The sequence below is a fragment of the Oryctolagus cuniculus genome, chromosome 2, assembly GCF_964237555.1.
Source record: "Oryctolagus cuniculus chromosome 2, mOryCun1.1, whole genome shotgun sequence".
In the NCBI taxonomy this organism is placed as follows: Eukaryota; Metazoa; Chordata; class Mammalia; order Lagomorpha; family Leporidae; genus Oryctolagus; species Oryctolagus cuniculus.
In genome coordinates this window covers 113,051,316-113,071,574 of record NC_091433.1, presented here as the reverse complement: position 1 = coordinate 113,071,574, position 20,259 = coordinate 113,051,316, and the positions used below count along the sequence as shown (strand labels likewise).

The following is a 20,259-nucleotide window of genomic DNA, read 5'->3' as shown; positions in this document are numbered from 1 at the left end:
TTTCTTAGGTGCGTTAACAAGGAGCTGGATTGAAAATGAAGCAGCTGGGACTCCAGCTGACGCTTGGACTAGATTCAGGCATCACAGGCAGTGGCTTAACCCATTGTACCACAACACCAGCCACTGAATCATGATGGATTTGACTGATTGTCCATTTCAATTATGACAAGTCATCACTGTCATGAAAATTCCATTGTACTTAAATTATTCCCAAATTCTAATCCATTTTATAAGATATTTTTCACATATATTATTTGATCTTTAAGACCAGAGTGAATTAGCTAGAAGAAAATACTGAAGGGGGCTGGTGCTATGGCAAAGCAGGTTAATCTGGTGCCTGCAGCACTGGCACCCTATATGGGCACTGGTTTAAGTCCTCCTGGTTCAAGTCTGGGCTGCTCCACTCTGATCAGCTCCTGCTAATGCACCTGGGAAAGCAGTGAAAGATGGTCATGCTGGGGCCCCAGCATCCATGTGGGAGACCTGGATGGAGCTGCAAGATCCTGGCTTTGGCTTGGCCCAGCCCTTGCTGATGCTGCCATTTGGGGAGTGGACCAGCAGATGGAGATCTCTCTCTTTCTTTGTCTCTCCTCTCTGTAACTCTGTCTTTCAAATAAATAAATCTAAAAAAAAATACTGAGGTTCAAGGGAGATGCCTTGCTGAGGATTGCACAGCTATCTAGTGAAAAAACAGAGGAGGAGCTAGACCAAAATTTTCTAATTTTTTCTGCACAAAATTTATCAAAAAGAGATTGCAGTTGTCACTTTGGACACTTTATAGTCCAGAAATAGAAGAAAGAGACTCTATATTTGGTTATTTTATTTCTTATAACTAAGATTTTTAAACGGAAAAGTTCAGATGACAAACCCTTGAACTCTGAGGGATGGGAGAATAAATACTGTAACTTTTTTTTGTGCTCCTATTGCTTTAGAGACTTAAAATTGGGACCTTACGTAGATCATTACTATAGAGACTATCCAACGCTCGTCAGAACTACTGGACAAGTGTTCGCAATTGATCCAGGTAAATATGCATGCCATTAGAGATTTCTGAACAGTGTAGTGACATTTGTATCTTTCTCAGTGAATAGTAGAGGATATATTTCTTACCCTTAGCCTCTAAGTTAAGACTTCAATCTAGACTTTTGCTATCCATTTAGCAATCCCTAGCCATGTCTTATTTAGGTTTAAATAAAATAAAAAATGTAGTTTATTTAAATAAAATTAAAAATGTAGTATGCTAGTCACCTTTCAGCTGCCCAGTAGGCACCAGCATTTGGTAGTTGCCATATTGAGCTGTGCAAATAGAAAACAATTCCATTGCTGCTGCACTGTCCTGGACCCTGAGCTAAAGGAGTTCAGAATCAGGACTCAGTTGTTAGAACTCAGTGTGTCTTCTGTTTTCTCACCTTAAGATTAGGCCAAAGATTTTGCTTAGATTCTCTGTTTGCCTTGGGCATAAGAATTTGCTAAATTTCTATCTAGGATGGGATAAAACAGAAGTCATTTAAATTCTACAAATTATAGTAGGTATAGCCAGTTATTTGCTATGGCAGAAAACATGAAGCATTTTGGGGAATATAGAACAATGTTGTTCTTGTTTCAAAATTATAGGTATTGTTGATCACCATCTCTTTAGAATAAAATAGTGTTATTTTAATGTATTCTTTTATCTTTATGAACACTAAATCTAATTTTAAAGGTCAAACAGGATTTATGCATCATCCGTCATTTTTTACAACTGAGCCACCAAGTATTTATCAGTGGGTGAGTTCTTGTCTGAAGGGTGAAGGAATGCCACCTTATCCTTACCTCCCTGGAATCTGTGAAAGAAGCAGACTGGTGGTTTTGGTATGTGTTTTGAGTGTTGCCTTCTTAAATTTTTTTCTTTTAAAATTTAATTTAAAAATTATATAGTAACGTTAAGCTTTTTTAATTCTTGATACAGTTCTGTGAATTTCAGCACATGTATAGACTTCATGTAATCACCATCATAATTAGGATATGATGCATTTGCATTGTTTCTCCCAAAATTTCCTCATGTGTTTGAAATTCTTCCAGTTGTTGCTTGATCAACAGTTCTTTGCATTCTGTTGCTGATTAGTAGTCGATCTGATGGATGTACCACAGTTAGTTCATCCGTTCAGGATAGGTGGGTTCTAGTTTTTAGCTATTGTAAGTACTCATACAGAATGTATAGGCTTTCTAGGGTAGTTACCTAGGGGTCAGATTGATGTGTCGTGCAGTCAGTGTATTTGTATACTTAGTTGTTAAAGGGTTAACCATTTTCCAGAGTGTCTATTCCATCTTAAATTCCCACTGGCAATATTGCAGAGATATTTCCCTGCATTCTTGTCTGTGTTTTTTTTAAAGATTTTTAAAGATTGATCTATTTATTTGAGAGGTAGAGTTAGAGAGAGAGAGAGGTCTTCCATCTGATGGTTCACTCCCTGAATGGCTGCAACAGCCAGAGCTGAGCTGATCCAATGCCAGGAACCAGGAGCTTCTTACATGTCATCTTCCATTTGGGCACTTGGGCCATCTGCACTGCTTTTCCAGGCCGTAAACAGAGACTTGGATTGGAATAGCAGCCGGAACACAAACTGGCGCCCTTATGGGATGCCAGCACCACAGACGGAAGCTTAGTCTACTATGCCATAGCACTGGCTCCTACTGCCACTTTTTTATTTTTGTCATTCTGATGGCTGTATTGTTATATCTCCTGGTGCTTTTAGTTTTCATTTCCCTACTTGCTGGGTGTTAGGAGCATTCTACATACGATGTTTGGTCAAATATATGGTTTGCTGATACTTTCTCATGGTTTGTAGTTTGTCCTGTTTTACCATTTTTTTAATGTTTCACAGAAAAAAAGAATTTAATTTTGATGAAACCCATTTATCAGTTTTATTCTTTTATGAGTATTACTTTTAGTGTTTTCTAAGAATTCTTTTTTCTTTTTAATTAATTAAAAAGAGTGACAGGGAGAGACTAAGATTTTACATCCAGTATCTCACTCTCCAAATGACTGTAATGGCCAGGTCTTGGCCAGGCCAAAGTCAGGAGCCAGGAGCTCCATGCTGGTCTGCCACATGGGTGACCTGTACTCAAGTACTTGGGCCATCATTTGTTGCCTTTCCAGGCACATTAGCAGGAAGCTGGATTGGAAACAGGCGAGGACTTGAACTGGTGCTTGTATGGGATGCTGTGGTGCAGTGATGCTACAGTGCCAGCCTCTGATAATTCTTTGTTTAGCTTCAGGTTATTAAGATTTTCTCCCATGTTTCCTTATGAATGATTTGTATTATTGTGATTAAATTTAGATCTTATCCACTTAGTTAATTTTTTTATATCTGGGTCTCCCATGTGGGTTGCAGGATCCAAATACTTGAGCCATCATCCACTGCCTTCCCAGGCACATTAGCAAGAAGCTAGATCAAAATTGGAGGAGCTGGGACTTGAACTGGCTCTGGAACTTGAACTCTGATATTGGATGTGGGCATCTAGAGTGACTGGCTATTTAACTGGCCTTGCCACAATGTCCATCTCTTTTCACTTAGTTTTTATTCTTTAAGTATTCCTTTATAACTTTCCAGCCACCCAGATAATTTATAAAAATATTTAAACAATCTACCTTTGTTGATAGGTTTTTGGTTTTGCATTATGCATTTTATTGGATTTTGTAAGGATTTATTTATTATCTGAAAGAGAGCTATCTCTTCCATCTTCTGGTTCACTCCTCAAATGTCTGCAACAGCAGGATCTGTGCCAAGCTGAAGCCAGGAGCCTAGAACTCCATCTGGGTCTCCCATGTGGGTGTCCAGGGCTCAAGCTTTCTATCCTCCATAGCTTACCCAAGCACATTAGCAAGGAGCTGGATCAGAAGCAGAGCAGCCAGGACTCCAGTTGTGACTCTGATATGGGATGCCAGCGTGGTATGTGGTGGTCCCACCTACTGAGCCACAAGGTCTGTTCTGTTGGTTTATTTTTTTAATGTGATATGTAGCTGATGGCGATATTTGCAGCAACTGGTACCAGATCCTCCATATGTGGCTTTTTACTGTTGAGTTGCTTATGTAAGTGGAGATTGTATTATTTGTTTACCATTTGCTAAAATGAAAGAAGGGAAGGTAGCATTTATTGGACAGCTACTATCTAAAAACTTTATGTGTATTTTCTTAGTAGAGAGAGAGAGAGAGAGAGAGACCTAATCTGTCTCTAGTTATTCCTTTGAATAATGTGATTTACAGCTAAAAAATTGAGATTAAAAATGTACTTTTGAGGGCTGGCGTTGTGCATAGTGGGTAAAGCCACTGCCTGCAGTGTCGGCATCACGTAGGGGTACTGATTCAAGGCCCGGCTGCTCCACTTCCCATCCAGCTCTCTGCTATAGCCTGGGAAAGCAGTAGAAGATGGCCCAAGTGCTTGGGAGACCTGGAAGAAACTCCTGGCTCCTGGCTTTGGATTGGGCCAGCTCTGACCGTTGTGTCTCTGTCTGCCTCTGCCCCTCTGAAACTCTGCCTTTCAAATAAATAAATGAATGAATCTTTTTAAAAAATGTACTTTTGTATTTACATTATGTACTAAATGTTTTGGACTCTTTTAAGAGAGCTTTAGCTATGTTTTTCCTTTTTTCATCAAAGCAAAGGCCAATACAGCTCTTTGGAGTTTATGGGGAAATGTTCTACCTAATAGTTAATCCCATCTACTTCCAAAATGGACTTGAGGCGATTAATATTTTAAAAATAGATGTTTGGTCGTGTGATGTCTTGGCATTATAGTAAAAGCCTTTGGAGTTTTCTTGGTGAGCAGTGGTCTTCTATTTTAAATAATTACCTTCCCTTAGTACATGACCTTAACTCATATAAATGTTTTGCAGATGTTTTGGGCATTACTTGTAAATGAACATATACATGAACTATAAAAATGAACTATAAAACAAATCAAAGCCACAATGAAATATTCCTAGATACCTGTTATATACTAGGATACTACACTTGATACTTGCTAGGATGATATAACAGTTTTTGAGGGGGTGGGCGCTGTGGTGTAGTAGGCTAAGTCTCCTCCTATGGTGCCAGCATCCCATATGGGTACTGGTTCTAGTCCTGGCTGCTCCTCTTCAATCTAGCTCTTTGCTAGAAGATGGCCCAAGTGTTTGGGCCACTGCACCCACTTGGGAGACCCAGAAGAAGCTCCTGGCTCTTGGCTTTGGATTGGCTCATCTCCGGCCTTTGCTGCCATTTGGGGAGTGAACCAGTGGATGGAAGACCTTTCTTTCTGTCTCTCCCTCTCCCTGTATGTAACTCTACCTCTCAAATAAATAAATAAAATCTTTAAAAAAAAAGTTTTGTGAGGAAATGGAGCAATTAAAACTGGTACATTGCTGATGTAACTGCAAAAATGGCATAACTTGTTGGAAAACTGGCCATTTCCTTTAAAGTGAAAGAAACTTGGTACATCTGTATGACGGAATACTACTCAGCAGTAAAAAGGAACAAGCTATTGATGCATGCGTGAATGTGGATGAATCCCAAAGGTGTTATGCTGTTAAAGAAGTAGGATGAGTTGTTTCCTGTGCTGGGTGTAGGACTAGGGGCTGAGTACAAAGGGAACAAGGGAACTTTTGAGAAGTGTGGAGTGTTCTGTGTTGTGAATGTGGTAGTAGTTATGTGATTGTGTAATAGTTTGTCAGACTGATAGAGTTGTATGCCCAACGTGGATGAATCTCTGTGTTAGCACTATTTCCTAGTTGTACCTCAATGATTTAAGAAATATTATGTTTTTCCATATTCAGAGTATTGCACTCTACATACTTGGTGATGAGAGCTCGGTTTCTAATGACGCCTCACAATATTTATCCAGAATAACTGTAGGTAAGTTGATATAATATTAGGTCTCTCAGAGCAAGTGTTTATAAATGCCGGTATCAGACTTCAAGTAAGAAAATTAAAATATTTGTGTTTGCTTTAGAGACCATTGCTTTTGTAGTACTCTTCTGATCTATAGTCTACAACTGCTTTTCAGATACCAGGATCATTTAAAATCTAACAACTCATGTTTTCTGTTGAAAGGACTATTTTATACAAGGAAATTATACTTTCCAACCTGACACAGTATTGCTTATTTTATGAATTTTTTTCGGAGTTATTGGCCAATGAATTCTCATTCCAAAATGTCTTATAAATATCATGTATTGATGACTGTGAAAATAACATTTTATTTTGTTGCCTTTTAGCCCCCCAGAAACCACAAGCAGAACAAGAGGAAAACAGGTAACTTCTGATCAGTTTGTGCTTTTCATGTTAAAAATTAAAAACAGTGTTACAGTTTACTTTTTTGTCTAACAACTTTATGTTTTTTTCTCTCATAGGTTTACTTTCAGGCATTCTACATCAGTTTCTAGCCTAGCAGAAAAATTAGTTGTCTGGATGACAAATGTAGGTAAGAGCTTCTCTGTTGCTTCTGGCTAGACCTGTTTCCTCCGTGCTTGCTAGGACTGCAAGGCATGAGGAGGGTAGGGGTTCTGCCTTTTCTTTTTTTTATTAAAGTCTCACAAGATCGAGGTATGATTCACTAAGTCATACTCTCCTTTTCCTGAGATACCAGCTTTTTATCTCTATGCGTGAGGTCTTTGTTTGCCATGGGACCAGTCTAGGTTGTGGATATGGAAACTGGTCTCAGAGTGAAGAGCTCTACTGCACACTCAAACTTGAAGCCATTGTGACGCTCAGATATCAGAAATGGTATTTCTGACAACATCTGAAAATCATTTTATAAATATTTTAGGACATTTTTGAAGGATAAAGGTCAGGGATTTTTGGTACCAACGTGAATATGCAGCTGGGCAGAGGGAAAGGGAAAAAAGATTTTTATTTTTATTTATTTTTATTTTGACAGGCAGAGTTAGATAGTGAGAGAGAGAGAGACAGAGAAAAAGGTCTTCCTTGTGTTGGTTCACCCACCAAATGGCTGCTACAGCCGGTGCGCTGCACCGATCCAAAGCCAGGAGCCAGGTGCTTCCTCCTGGTCTCCCATGCGGGTGCAGGGCCCAAGTACCTGGGCCATCCTCCACTGCCCTCCTGGGCCACAGCAGAGAGCTGGACTGGAAGAGGAGCAACCGAGACTAGAAGCTGGCGCCCATATGGGATGCCGGTGCTGCAAGGTGGAGGATTAACCTACTGTGCCATGCGCCGGCCCCTAGGGAAAAAGGTTTTTATATTCTCTGTTCCCCAAACCTGTGCTCTAGAGTTTAAAATTAAATAAAATACTAAGTAAATTTTTCCCAAAAATAAAGAACTAAAAAAACCAATAACAATTACAGATAGGAATGATAAAAAAGGGTGTCATATAGAATGATATGTTAAAAGGTAATACTTTTTTTCTTTTTTAAGGTTTATTTATTTATTTGAAAGGCATAGTTAGAGAGAGAGGGAAAGACAGAAGGAGAGAGAAGTCCTCCATCCAATAGTTTACTCTCCAGATGACTAATACAGCTGGGGCTGGACTAGGCTGAAGCCAGGAGCCAGTTTCTTGGTCCCCTTTGTGGGTGACAGGAGCCCAAGTACTTGGGCCATCTTCCGTTTCTTTTCCCAGGTCATTAGCAGGGAACTGGATGGGAAGTAGAGCAGCCGGGATGTGAACTAGTGTCGATGTGGGATACTGTTGTCACAAGCAGTGGCTTTATCTGCTATGCCATGACACCGACCAAATGAATCAATTTGTTATTTGTCACAATAGATGTTTACTAACTTGAGTCAGAGTATAATTGGGATAGTGGCAAGCCTAAATTAAAATTTTTCTCCCTTCCTTTCACCATAAGGATTCACTTTAAGAGATTTGGAAACACTTCCCTTTGGAATTGCCCTTCCTATCAGAGATGCAATTTATCACTGTCGTGAGCAGCCTGCTTCAGATTGGCCAGAACCTGTCTGCCTCTTAATTGGACGTCAAGATCTTTCTAAGCAAGCTTGTGAAGGAAACTTACCTAGAGGGAAATCTGTGAGTATCAACAGAAAGTTCAAAGTTCAGTGTTAGCCTGCAGTCATTTAAAGTAAAAATGTTCTTCATTTAAGTCTTTTTGCAAGTGTATGTATCAGTTTGTCTTTTATATTGTGTGCCAGATGGAATTTATAATTGATGACATCTTATTAACTTGAAATTGAACATGAGGATGGTAGATTTTGTGAGTGCTTTCTTTGCCCTGAGTCAGGACAGGCACTGTCAATCAACAGCAGTGACTGTCTCCCTACTTTTCACCCTTATTAGTTATAAGCTGCTATTTAATTATTACATTGCAAAAGGGAGAGCAGTATATCCTGAATTGGATAGTTAATGTGTAACTTTTCTTTTTTATATATTTTGATGTTGAATTTTTTGAATTTAACCTTTTAAATATGTATATTTGTTTAATTACATAAAACAAGCTCCAGGAATGAGACCCCCACCCCCCCGGAGTTTGGAAGATACCAAGTTATCCTTCCTGAAATACTGTCTTTATCAATCCTTAATTCTGTTTTCCTAAGAATGATATCTTCAAAGCTTGCAAATAGTGAAGAATTTCATTATTCTCCAGTTATTTCTGTTTTTAAATCAACCTCTCTTGAACTTAAAAATGAGGGCTGGTGTTGTCATGCAATGTGTTAAGCTGCTGTGTGCAGTGCCAGTATCCCATATGGGTGCTGGTTTGAGTCCCAGGTATTGCACTTCTGATCCACTTCCCTGCTGGGGAAGCAGAGAAAGTCCTTGGGCCCCTGGCTCCTGGCTTCAGTCTGGCCCTGCCCCATCTGTCATAGCCATTTGGGGAGTAAACTCATGGATGGAAGATCTCTCTGTGTGCCTTTCCTTCTCTCTGTCTCTTCCTCTCCCTCTCCCCTCCCTCCCACCTTCCCTCCCTCTCTGCCTGCCTCTCTCTCTCTCCTTCTCAAATTTATCTTTCAAATTAATACATAAATCTTTAACAACAACAAAAACTTAAAAGCAAAACTTTTAAAGCTTCTTCTAGAACTAGGCAACCTTTTCTTACTTTTTTTTTTTTTTTTGGCCAGGAAAAGTTAGACAGTGAGAGAGAGAGAGAGAGTTACAGACAGTGAGAGAGAGAGACAGAGAAAAAGGTCTTCCCTCTGTTGGTTCACCCCCCAAATGGCTGCCACGGCCGGCGTGCTGCGCCGATCTGAAGCCAGGAGCCAGGAGCCTCCTGATCTCCCATACGGGTACAGGGCCCAAGCACTTGGGCCACAGCAGAGGGCTGGACTGGAAGATGAGCAACTGGGACAGAATCCAGCGCCCCAACCGGGACTAGAACCCAGGGTGCAGGTGCCACAGGTGGAGGATTAGCCTAGTGAGCTGCGGTGCCGGCCCTAGGTAACTTTTAAAAGTAAATAGTAGCACCTCTTCAAGCAGGACTATGGAGTGATTATTCCACTCCTGATGACACTTTTGTTTACTTCATGTCTCTAAAAAAACAGTGGGATTTGACTTTGAATTGTTACATGTAACTGTTAATAAGCCACAGTATGTGTTAGGCTACTAATGCTTTTTCAGAGTCTGTGTTAAAATTTACTTATAACCCCAGAGTTACCTAACATGAACGTGTGTCAGAATCAGTGTTCATGGGGACCCTCTCTCCGGCAGGGTCCTGACATCTCTGAATTTGCAGCTAAATAGCAGATCTTACTTGAATTGGTGTTTGTCTTGTTTTAAACAGAAAACCAATTTTTTTCTAGTGTTGGCAGAAACTCAATGGGAATTAATCTTATGCTGAAGGAACATAAAACAGTTGTTAAAGGAGCGGGCCGGCGCTGTGGCTCAATAGGGTAATCCTCTGCCTGTGGCGCCGGCACACCGGGTTCTAGTCCTGATTGGGGCACCGGATTCTGTCCCAGTTGCTCCTCTTCTAGTCCAGCTCTCTGCTGTGGCCTGGGAGTGCAGTGGAGGATGGCCCAAGTGCTTGGGCCCTGCACCCCATGGGAGACCAGGAGAAGCACCTGGCTCCTGGCTTCGGATCAGCGCGGTGCACCGGCTGCGGCGGCCATTGGAGGGTGAACCAATGTCTCTCACTGTCCACTCTGCTTGTCAAAAAAAAAAAAAAAAAAAAAAAAAAGCATAAAATGATTTTTGAGAGAAAATGAAGAGATTCCTTGTGATTCACATCTGTGTTAGAGTCGGATTGAATTATCTGAATCTAGATTCCCCATATTAAAACTACTTGTTGGATTTAAAAGGATAGGATGACACTAAAGGAATTAACTTCTCAATTGTTCTGTTACTGTTCAGTCCTTTTCCTTCTAAGACATTTTTATTTGAAATAGATTTATATAAAAAAAATTGAAGCCAACTGTGATCAATCTATTGAAAGTACTAAAATATAAAGTATTGCCTGAGTTCCACCATTTGTTGGTGTATATCCTTCCAGAGTTCTTGCCTTTTGTTTCATTAATCCATAGACAATATTTAACTTAGTATATGTTCTTTAGTAAGAGTGAGGTTCATATTCCACTTGGACTAATTCAATTCCTTTTTTTATTTTTAAAGATTTATTTTATTTATTTGAAAGATAGTTACAGAGAGAGGTAGTGCCCGAGAGAGAGGTCTTCCATCCGCTGGTTCATTCCCCAGATGACTGCAACGGCCAGAGCTGGTCCAAAGCTGGGAGCCAGGAGCTTCTTCCAGGTCTCCCACATGGGTGCAGGGGCCCAAGGACTTGGGCCATCTTCTGCTGTTTCCCAGGTCATAGCAGAGAGCTGGATTGGAAGTGGAGCAGCTGGGGCTTGAACCAGTACCCATATGGGATGCTGGCGCTGCAGGCTAGGGCTTTAACCTGCTATGCCACAGTGCTGGCCTCTCAATTCTTTTTTAAAGCCATTAATTATTATTATTTTTTAAAGATTTATTTATTTGAAAGAGTTACAGAGAGGCAGAAGCTGAGAGAGAGGGAGGAAGGGAGGGAGGGAAGGGTCTTACATCTGTTGGTTCAGTCCCCAGATTGCTGCAATGGAGCTGGGCCTTTCTGAAGCCAGGAGCTTCCTCTGGTCTCACATGCAGGTGCAGGGGCCCAAAGACTTGGGCCATCTTCCATTGCCTTCCCAGGCCACACACAGAGCTGGATCAGAAGTGGAGCAACCAGGACTTTAACCGGTGCCCATCTGGGATGCTGGCACTGCAGGCAGCATCTTTACCTGCTACGTGACAGTGCCTGCCCCAAAGCAGTTAAGATATAGGCAGATATTTTACAATTTAGTTGGAAGTTTCCCTCCGTGATTTAGCCTCCTGAACTCTCAAATTTAAACTTTTCCTCTCAGTTAAATAGAGTGTTTCCAAGTAGGCAGCATACTACTTTTTGGAAAAGTTTGTATGCATTGTATACAAATACAGTATAGGTTGAGAACCCAACCCAGCTTTGCTTTGGAGTACTTGTTTTGTTTGTGTTGGTGTAGTCATGGTATATCAGCCTCATATTTAGTAGGTGACTGTTGACTGCTTTTTAAATTATTATAACAATAAAGTCTGTCACTTAGGTACTCTCATCAGATGTTCCTTCAGGAACAGAAGCTGAGGAAGAAGACGATGGCATGAATGACATGAATCATGAGGTTATGTCATTAATTTGGAGTGAAGATTTAAGGGTGCAGGATGTACGAAGGCTTCTTCAAAGCGCACATCCTGTTCGTGTCAATGTAGTGCAATACCCGGAACTCAGTGACCATGAGTTCATTGAAGAAAAAGAAAACAGGTAAAAGAAAACACTATTTGTTAGCCCTTGTTGAATTCTTTTTTATCATATTTGGAACCTATTGATACTTGTTTTTCCTTTGAGTTTTTAGCATTTAAAACTCTAGAATGGTTTAAAAGTTACTTTAAAGTTGAAATGTACCATGTGTCTTAAGTTTGCATACAACTTTAATAAACCATAAGTGTTTTCATAATTTGGCCTTTGAGGACATAATTATCTTGTTTAATTCAACAGTGTACTGTTTAGAAAAGGCAACTCTAAAACCATTTTGTTGGTGCTTATCTTAAGAATTTACAAACAAAGGAAAACACTGAACTCATTCTTCAATGTCTTGACTAGGAATAGTTTTTGAGTTTTGTTTTTAGTGTAGTTTAGATTTGTAAGAATGGGGTTTTTTATTGTTGTTGTTTGTTGTATCCTGCCACTAACACATGATATATCCATCCCTGGATAAATTGTGAGTCTCAGTAGGAACCAGCATCACATGCCTGTGACATTTTAGAGCTATTGTCCTGGGACACTACAATATAATTATTAAACTCTTTCCTGGGCCGGCGCCGCGGCTCACTAGGCTAATCCTCCGCCTTGCGGCGCCGGCACACCGGGTTCTAGTCCCGGTCGGGGCGCCGGATTCTGTCCCGGTTGCCCCTCTTCCAGGCCAGCCCTCTGCTGTGGCCAGGGAGTGCAGTGGAGGATGGCCCAGGTGCTTGGGCCCTGCACCCCATGGGAGACCAGGAAAAGCACCTGGCTCCTGGCTCCTGCCATCGGATCAGCGCGGTGCGCCGGCCGCAGCGCGCCGGCCGCGGCGGCCATTGGAGGGTGAACCAACGGCAAAGGAAGACCTTTCTCTCTCTCTCTCTCTCTCTCTCTCACTATCCACTCTGCCTGTCAAAAAAAAAAAAAAAAAAAAAAAAAAAAAAAAAACACTCTTTCCTGTCCTTTTATCTGCCTTGTCTCTGCCAGTTGTCATCTTCCTGCTATTGTTTTCTAGTTCTTCTAACTTCTTATAGTACTGCTTCAAGGGGAAGATCTATTCACACTTAACCACAGGCTAATGAAAATCTGAGTTAGTCCTAGTTTTCCTGTCACTGTTTCCTCTCCCTCGGTACCCAACACTGGACACTTGTAAATGAGGAGGTGGAGTGACACAGAGGTTGTGTGTAGAGCTTGCTACTTACTACTGTGTGTTGGAGTTGTGGAAATTACTTGACCTCTGCCATCTCAGTTGCTTCAAGTATAAGAATGAGCATGATTGTAGCATTTGTACTTCATAGAGTTGCTATGTGAGCTAGAAAAGCAGTTCTACAGTTAGGGAAAGAGCCAGCTTATGATAGCTTTGTCTGCAGAGAAACTGTTAGCCTATGAAGGGATACTTCTCTGTCTTCAGATCAAACTTTTCTAAGTATTTACTACTTACAAGTGCCCCCATTCCAACATTTCTGTTAGTTTCTGTCTTGCTTTAAGGGACTATCTAGAATAACATAGAAATGAGTTCGGGACTGCTGTATTAATTTTGTATTATAGCCCATAGATGCCACTTTAAACTTGAACATAACTGATACAATGATTTTAGTCCTGTAACTAAATCTAGCCATGATGTAGGTGAAACGAATTCTAAGTATCCTGTGGAGACACTATGAAATCCATTCACCTCCAGTAGAGACACCTCGATTGTTTCCTTGTGTATAGACCACGGAAGTGACGCTTGTGAGGCTGTATTGGCAAATGGTGAGAGGAGGACTTGCATGTACTGAAGGCAGTCAGGCTGAAAATAACACAGTGATGAAATGTAAAAAGTACCGTGTTTTCCTTTGATAAGGTTAGCAGCAATCAAAGTAGAGTTTTACATTTCTTTTTTTCTTGAACACTCTGGGAGAATTATATTGTTGTATAGACCAGTTGGTTTTCAGTGAAAACAAAGGAAATGTGTCTCCCCATTGGAATCTCTTATGGGAGCAAGAATATTAAAATGAGAATAATTGTGTTTGGGTGGTTCACTCAAATTTCTGTGACTTCATTCAGAATATTTATAAATCCCATTCTGTTATGCTTTCTTTTAACGTTTCACATACTTTTATTTTAATTTGTAGATTGCTCCAATTGTGTCAGCGAACCATGGCCCTTCCAGTAGGACGAGGGATGTTTACCTTGTTTTCATACCATCCTGTTCCAACAGAACCCCTTCCTATTCCTAAATTGAATCTCACCGGTATGTTAAGGTCTGGGCTTAATGAGAAAGGAAAATGATCGAGTACCTGCATAAATGGAGTGCTTTTGAATTTTTTGTTAACATCAAAGATATACTCCCTCCATCCCTGGTGATTTAAGATATTGTGAATAGTTGCCAGTAGTGGATATCAAAGCTCATTAAATAGTAAGTCAAGCTAAACATTGAAGGAAGCAGAATATAGCCCATTACAAATTTTCAATTTTTTAAAAAAATTTATTTATTTATTTGAAAGATGGAGTGGCAGAGGCAGAGAGAGGCCTTCCATCTGCTGGTTCACGCCCCAGTTGCCTGCAACGGTCAGAGCTGGGCCAATCTGAAGCCAGGAGCTTCTTCTGGGTCTCCCACTTGGGTGCAAGGATCAAAGCACTTGGGCCATCTTCCACTGCTTTTCCAGGCCATAGCAGAGAGCTGGATTGGAAATGGAGCAGCCAGGACTTGAATTGGCGCCCATATGGGTTGCTGGCACTGCAGATGGAGGTTTAACCTACTGTGCCACAGTGTTGGCCCCTAATGGGAATACTTTCAATATTTAAATTGTTCTCTGAGAGATAAAGTAACTGTGTCTGAATCTGAACAAATTATTGGTTCTTGATGTTCATTTTACTAGTCTTTAATTGTTTGTATGAACATTTTCATATGAAAGCTGTGTTAGGAGAATGGGCATTTAACCTAAGGTAGGATGCCTGCCTGCCATGTGAGAGTACCTGAGTTTGATTCCTGTCTCTGGATCCTAATTCAAGCTTCTTGTTCATGTAGACCCTGAGAGGCAGCATTTATGGTCCAAGTAGTTGGGTTCCTGCCACCCATGTGAAATACCTGGATTGTAATCCTGGTTCCTAGCTTCAGGCACACCCAGTCCTAGCCACTGCAGGCATTTGGGGAGTGAACCAGCAATCACATGCTCTCCTTCTCTCAAATAAGTTAAAAAAAAAAAATTGGGTTTAAGAAGAATAGAATCTGATGGACAATTGGCAAATGTTAAAATATATTAAATCCATGTGACTTCATACCCAAGTGATGCATGAGTTGGCATTAAAAAAATGCAGGAATCATTGTTTTTTTGAATATGTTTAATTGAATTTGCATTTGTTTAATTGAACTTAAAATGTGTTCATTACAGTGATATAATGTTTTATTCTTTTAATCATTCTAGTAGGTATGACAGTAAAGGGGAAAATAAGGTTATCTTGTCTTGATAGTACATTAATTTATGGAAAAACACTTCCTTAAAATAGTTCCTTGACCTACATTGATGTGACCTGTTACGTTTTTGTGTGTTGTTACTCTTATTGAAGAAAATCTGTTTTACCTTTCACCTTTCATTTTCTTCTATTTGTGAATGTTATGTCTCATGCATATGATGAGGGGATGTTTCAGAAAGATTACTTCCTTTTTCAATATTGATCTCTGCCTTTTTTGATAAAATATTAAGTATAGCTCATGAACTTGTTACCATTGTGGTATTATTTAATAGAGCAGTTGAGTTTGCTTTTAGGTACAAAAAGCTAAAGACAGATATGTTTTGCCTTGTGCTTGTGCTTTTTGTATATATGTGTATGCTACAAATAAGACACTATAGATCTGTTTGAAATCTATTTTATAAAACTTTTTAGAATTCTTTTAAAACTAGTTTCAAAGCTAGATAACTTTATGTAACAAAATATATTTTAAGTATTCATCTGTGACTTGAGCTGATATACCATATTCACAATTTAAAAAGAATTTAGTATTTGCCTACATAAAGTGTAGATCAAATCCAAAGGAATCAAGAAAAAAATTTAAGGTGCACATTGTATCATATTTTATTAACATTGCTCTTATATCCATTGACTATAAAGTTAAGTTTATTCTCTTTGTACTTTATAGGGTAACTCAAGTCTATAAAAGGATATTTTTAAAAAAGATTTATTTATTTGAAAGTCAGAGTTACACAGAGAGAGAGAGAGGTCTTCCATCCACTGGTTCACTCCCCAGTTGGCCTCAATGGCTGGAGCTGCACGAATCCGAAGCCAGGAGCCAGGAGCTTCTTCCAGGTCTCCCATGTGGGTGCAGGGGCCCAAGGACTTGGGCCATCTTCTAGAGCCGGATCAGAAGTGGAGCAGCTGGGTCTCGAACCAGCGCCCCTATGGGATGCCGGCACTTCAGGCCAGGGCGTTAACCCGCTGCATCACAGTGCCGGCCCCATAAAACGGTATTTTTTATGTAGCTATCTCTAAATGCAATTTGGCCTTTTTAACAATAACATATAATTAAATATCAATATATAGAGAAGTAGACATACATAGATGAGAGATATAGCAGATTTATGAAGGCCCTTGTCTCTTTTTAAAATACTATTTTCTCTCACTGTCCAGAGAAAAGTATGGGATAGAATATTTAAAGTTAACATCATTATCATCAATCACTTGTTAGAATCCAAGATTTATATAGTTAAACAGTAATTTTCACGTTGGTTTCTAATTAAGCTTTCGGCTGTTTGAAAAATTTCTAAGTAGTATCCTAATCAAAACTGCTTATAAAATTAAATCTGTTTCAGTTATCATACAGCCCCATGCATTTTAGCACAAAGGACAGTGAAATATTTTAAGCAGTTAAGATTTTTCCATCTTGGATTAAGTTTGACTTACATGTATGAAAGTTTAAGTGCTCACAAAGACTTAATATCATTCCAGATATTATGGGGTTGAGGGTTTTGAATGTATAGACGGTACTATTGTTCTCAAAGATCTAAATTTGACAGTTTTGGTTTTGTCAATTTTTTTCTCTCAATGTTAAACTTCACTTGGCTGGATAGGGCGTGCCCCTCCTCGGAATACAACAGTGGACCTTAATAGTGGAAACATCGATGTGCCTCCCAACATGACAAGCTGGGCCAGCTTTCATAATGGTGTGGCTGCTGGCCTGAAGATAGCCCCTGCCTCCCAGATCGACTCAGCTTGGATTGTTTACAATAAGCCCAAGCATGCAGAGTTAGCCAATGAGTATGCAGGCTTTCTCATGGCCCTGGGTCTGAATGGGCACCTTACCAAGCTGGCTACTCTGAATATCCATGACTACTTGACCAAGGTGAGAACTTGGGCTCCCAGCACCTGGCGTGGGGTCTCATCTGCCTATTGCAGTAGCGCCTAATTGCTCTGTTTACTCTTCCTTCTTTCTTGTTGTATGCCTAAGTTTGTTCCTCTCCTCGCAGGTTGAGTAATCTTTCTAAGTGTAAATCAGCGTGTGTCCTTCCCCTGCTCTCAAGGCAAGGCTCTTGCATTGCTCTTCCTGTACATTCTAGGAGTCCATGGGGGTCCACTCACTTCTGCAGCCTTACTTTGTACCACTCTTTTTTGCTTCTCACACAACAACCGTTGTTTTGACTGTTTTAGCTTCCTGACAGGTTTTTTCTGTATCACCTCAGGGCCAGTCCATGCTGTTCAACACCTCTGCAGACATTCTTCCTCAGCTTCATTCGTACCCTTCAGAGCCTTATTTTTTTTTAAAGCTGTGTGTATGTATGATGTAAAAACTCTTTTATAATTCACTTATTTAAAGTGTATAGTTCAGTGGATTTTAGTATATTAGCAGTTACGCATGCATCACTCCTGTTCATTTTAAAACACTATCTTTGCCCTACAAAGGACCTTGTACTTTTAGCAGCCACTCCCCACATTTCCACCCCATCCTGGGCAGCCACACATCTACTTTCTGTCTTCATAAGTTTGCTTATTCTGAACCTTTCATGTAGATGAAATTATATTGGTCTTTCTTGACTGGCTTCTTTCATTTAGCATGTTTTCGAGCTTCATGCGTGTTTTTACCGTGTGTCAGCATTTCTTTTTTTTTTTATTGTTGAGTAATATTCTGTATATAACATCATACTGGTACTTTATTTATGTATGTATCAATTGATGGGTATTTGTGTTGTTTCTGCTTTTTGGCTATTATGAACAATGCTGTAAACATTTGTGTATATGTTTTCATGTGATTGGTTTTCATTTTTGGAAGGTAAATACTTAGGAATAGAATTGCTATATCATGTGAGAACCCTGTGTCTCATTTTTTTTGAGAAACTACCAAACTGTTTTCCAGAGTGGTGGCATCAGTTTAACTCTTATCAGCAATACACAAGGGTTCTGATTTTTCTGAATTCTTGCCAACAGTTGTTATACTTTCTGTACTTACTGGTTGATGTGAAATAGTATCACATTGTGGTTTTGATTTACCTTTTCCTAATGACTGGTAATGTAAAGAATCTTTCTTTTTTTAAAAAAGATTTATTTATTTACTTGAAAGTCAGGGTTACAGAGAGGCAGAGGCAGAGAGAGAAAGAGAGAGAGGTGGCCGGCACCACGACTCAATAGTCTAATCCTCCGCCTGCGGTGCCAGCACACCGGGTTCTAGTCCTGGTTGGGGCGCTGGATTCTGTCCAGGTTGCCCCTCTTCCAGGCCAGCTCTCTGCTGTGGCCAGGGAGTGCAGTGGAGGATGGCCCAAGTCCTTGGGCACTGCACCCGCATGGGAGACCAAGGGAAGCACCTGGCTCCTGGCTTCGGGTCAGTGCGGTGCGCGGTTGGAGGGTGAACCAACGGAAAAAGGAAGACCTTTCTCTCTGTCTCTCTCTCTCTCACTGTCCACTCTGCCTGTCAAAAAAAAAAAAAAAAAAAAAAGGTCTTCCACCTGCTTACTCACTCCCCAAATGGCCGCAATGGCTGGAGCTATGCTGATCTGAAGCCAGGAGCCAGGAGCTTCTTCTGGGTCTCCCACACAGATACAGGGACCCATTTATTTGGGCCTTCTTCTACTGCTTTCCCAGGCCACAGCAGAGAGCTGGATCAGAAGTGGAGCAGCCAGGACTCAAACCGGCGCTCATATGGGATGCCCGTGCGCATGTGGATGCCGGCACTGCAGGCGGCAGCCCCACCCACTATGCCACACCGATATACCCTTCCCCCACTCCCTTTTTTAATGTTAGGTCATTTGTATAACTTTTTTAGAGGAATGTTTATTGAAAATCTGTTTATTTTTCTTCTTATTGTCGTTACAGTTGTTTAACTATACTGGGTATTAGTCCTTTAACAGATATGTGATTTGCAAAGATTTTCTCCCGTTTTCTGATTGTCCCTTAACTTTTGCATAGTGTCCTTTGAAGCCTGGAAGTTTTAATTTTGATAAAGTCCAGTCTGTTTTTTCCTTTAGTTGCTTGCTGTGCTTTTGTTGTTTTTTCTAATAAGTCATTTCCTAACTCTAGGCCACCAAGATTTACACTCATGTTTCATATAACTCTAGCTCTTGCATTTAGGACCACGATCCACTTAGAATTAATTTCTGTGTGTGATGTATGGAATGGATTCAACTTCATTCTTTTACATGTGGCTTCCTTGCTGTCTCAGCACCATTTTTTGAGAAAATTGTTCTTTCACTTGGGACCCTTCTGGGCACCTCACCTGTCACTGTGAGGGTTTTTGTTCATATCACTGAAGGGCCATGTCTTTGCTGTTCTGTCAGCTCTGCAAGCATTCTTTCACAGCTTGAGTGCCCCCCTCCTGCCATTTGTCCGCTCAAATTTGTACTCATTCTTTAGGTCCAATTATAAGTTAAAAAAAAATTACTTCATTTATTTGAAAGGCAGAGTTAGAAACGGAGAATTAGAGAGAGAGAGATCTTCTGTCCGCTGGTTCACTCCCCACATAGCCGCATGGCTGGGGCTGGGCCAGGCTGAAGTCAGGAGCCAGGACTTTCTTCTGGGTCTCTCTCCCATGTGGGTGCAGGGGTCTAGCAGTTAAAATGCTAATTGGGATGCCCATATCCCATGTCAGAACTTCTGGGTTCAGTTGCTGGCTTTGGCTCCTGACTCCAGGTTCCTGCTGATGCAGAACCTGGGAGACCATGGTGATGACGCAAGTAGTTGGGTTCCTGCCACCGTGTGAAAGACCTGAATTGAATTCCTGGCTCCTAGCTTTGACTTCCCAACTGTTTCAGGCATTGGGGAATGAACTAGTGAATGGAAGCTTTCTGTCTTTCCCTCTGTCTCCCAAATTTTTCAAATTTAATTTGAGATAAATATTTAAAAATTAATAAAAATAGTCCTTCATAATACTTGCTATGATTTAATTTTTATCATACTACTTTTTGATGGTGTATTTACTTAATTTGTATATATATATATTTTCCCCTTTAGGCCACTAACTCCGTGAGAGCAAGGAGCATGTCTGTTTAGTTTGTTACTGTATTACTTGTTACTGTGCCTGTCTCATAAAAGTACTTATTGAAAGTGGCAGATGGTATTTTATTTAAAACTACACACTTATTTTGGTAGGG

The 20,259-nt window shown here is 40.4% G+C and overlaps 1 protein-coding gene across 3 annotated transcripts in view; it reads left to right on the top strand.

The window, feature by feature from the left end:
* Positions 1-20,259, top strand: part of ANAPC1 (anaphase promoting complex subunit 1) — a 99,098-nt gene that overhangs the window by 38,640 nt on the left and 40,199 nt on the right. For all 3 annotated transcript variants that reach the window (XM_070068804.1, XM_002709586.5, XM_008254032.4), the window contains 9 exons: positions 933-1,024; positions 1,703-1,851; positions 5,795-5,873; positions 6,236-6,272; positions 6,371-6,441; positions 7,820-7,998; positions 11,514-11,728; positions 13,819-13,937; positions 16,753-17,024. In XM_070068804.1, the coding sequence (XP_069924905.1) occupies positions 933-1,024; positions 1,703-1,851; positions 5,795-5,873; positions 6,236-6,272; positions 6,371-6,441; positions 7,820-7,998; positions 11,514-11,728; positions 13,819-13,937; positions 16,753-17,024 (1,213 nt within the window). The remainder of the gene's footprint in view (positions 1-932; positions 1,025-1,702; positions 1,852-5,794; positions 5,874-6,235; positions 6,273-6,370; positions 6,442-7,819; positions 7,999-11,513; positions 11,729-13,818; positions 13,938-16,752; positions 17,025-20,259) is intronic.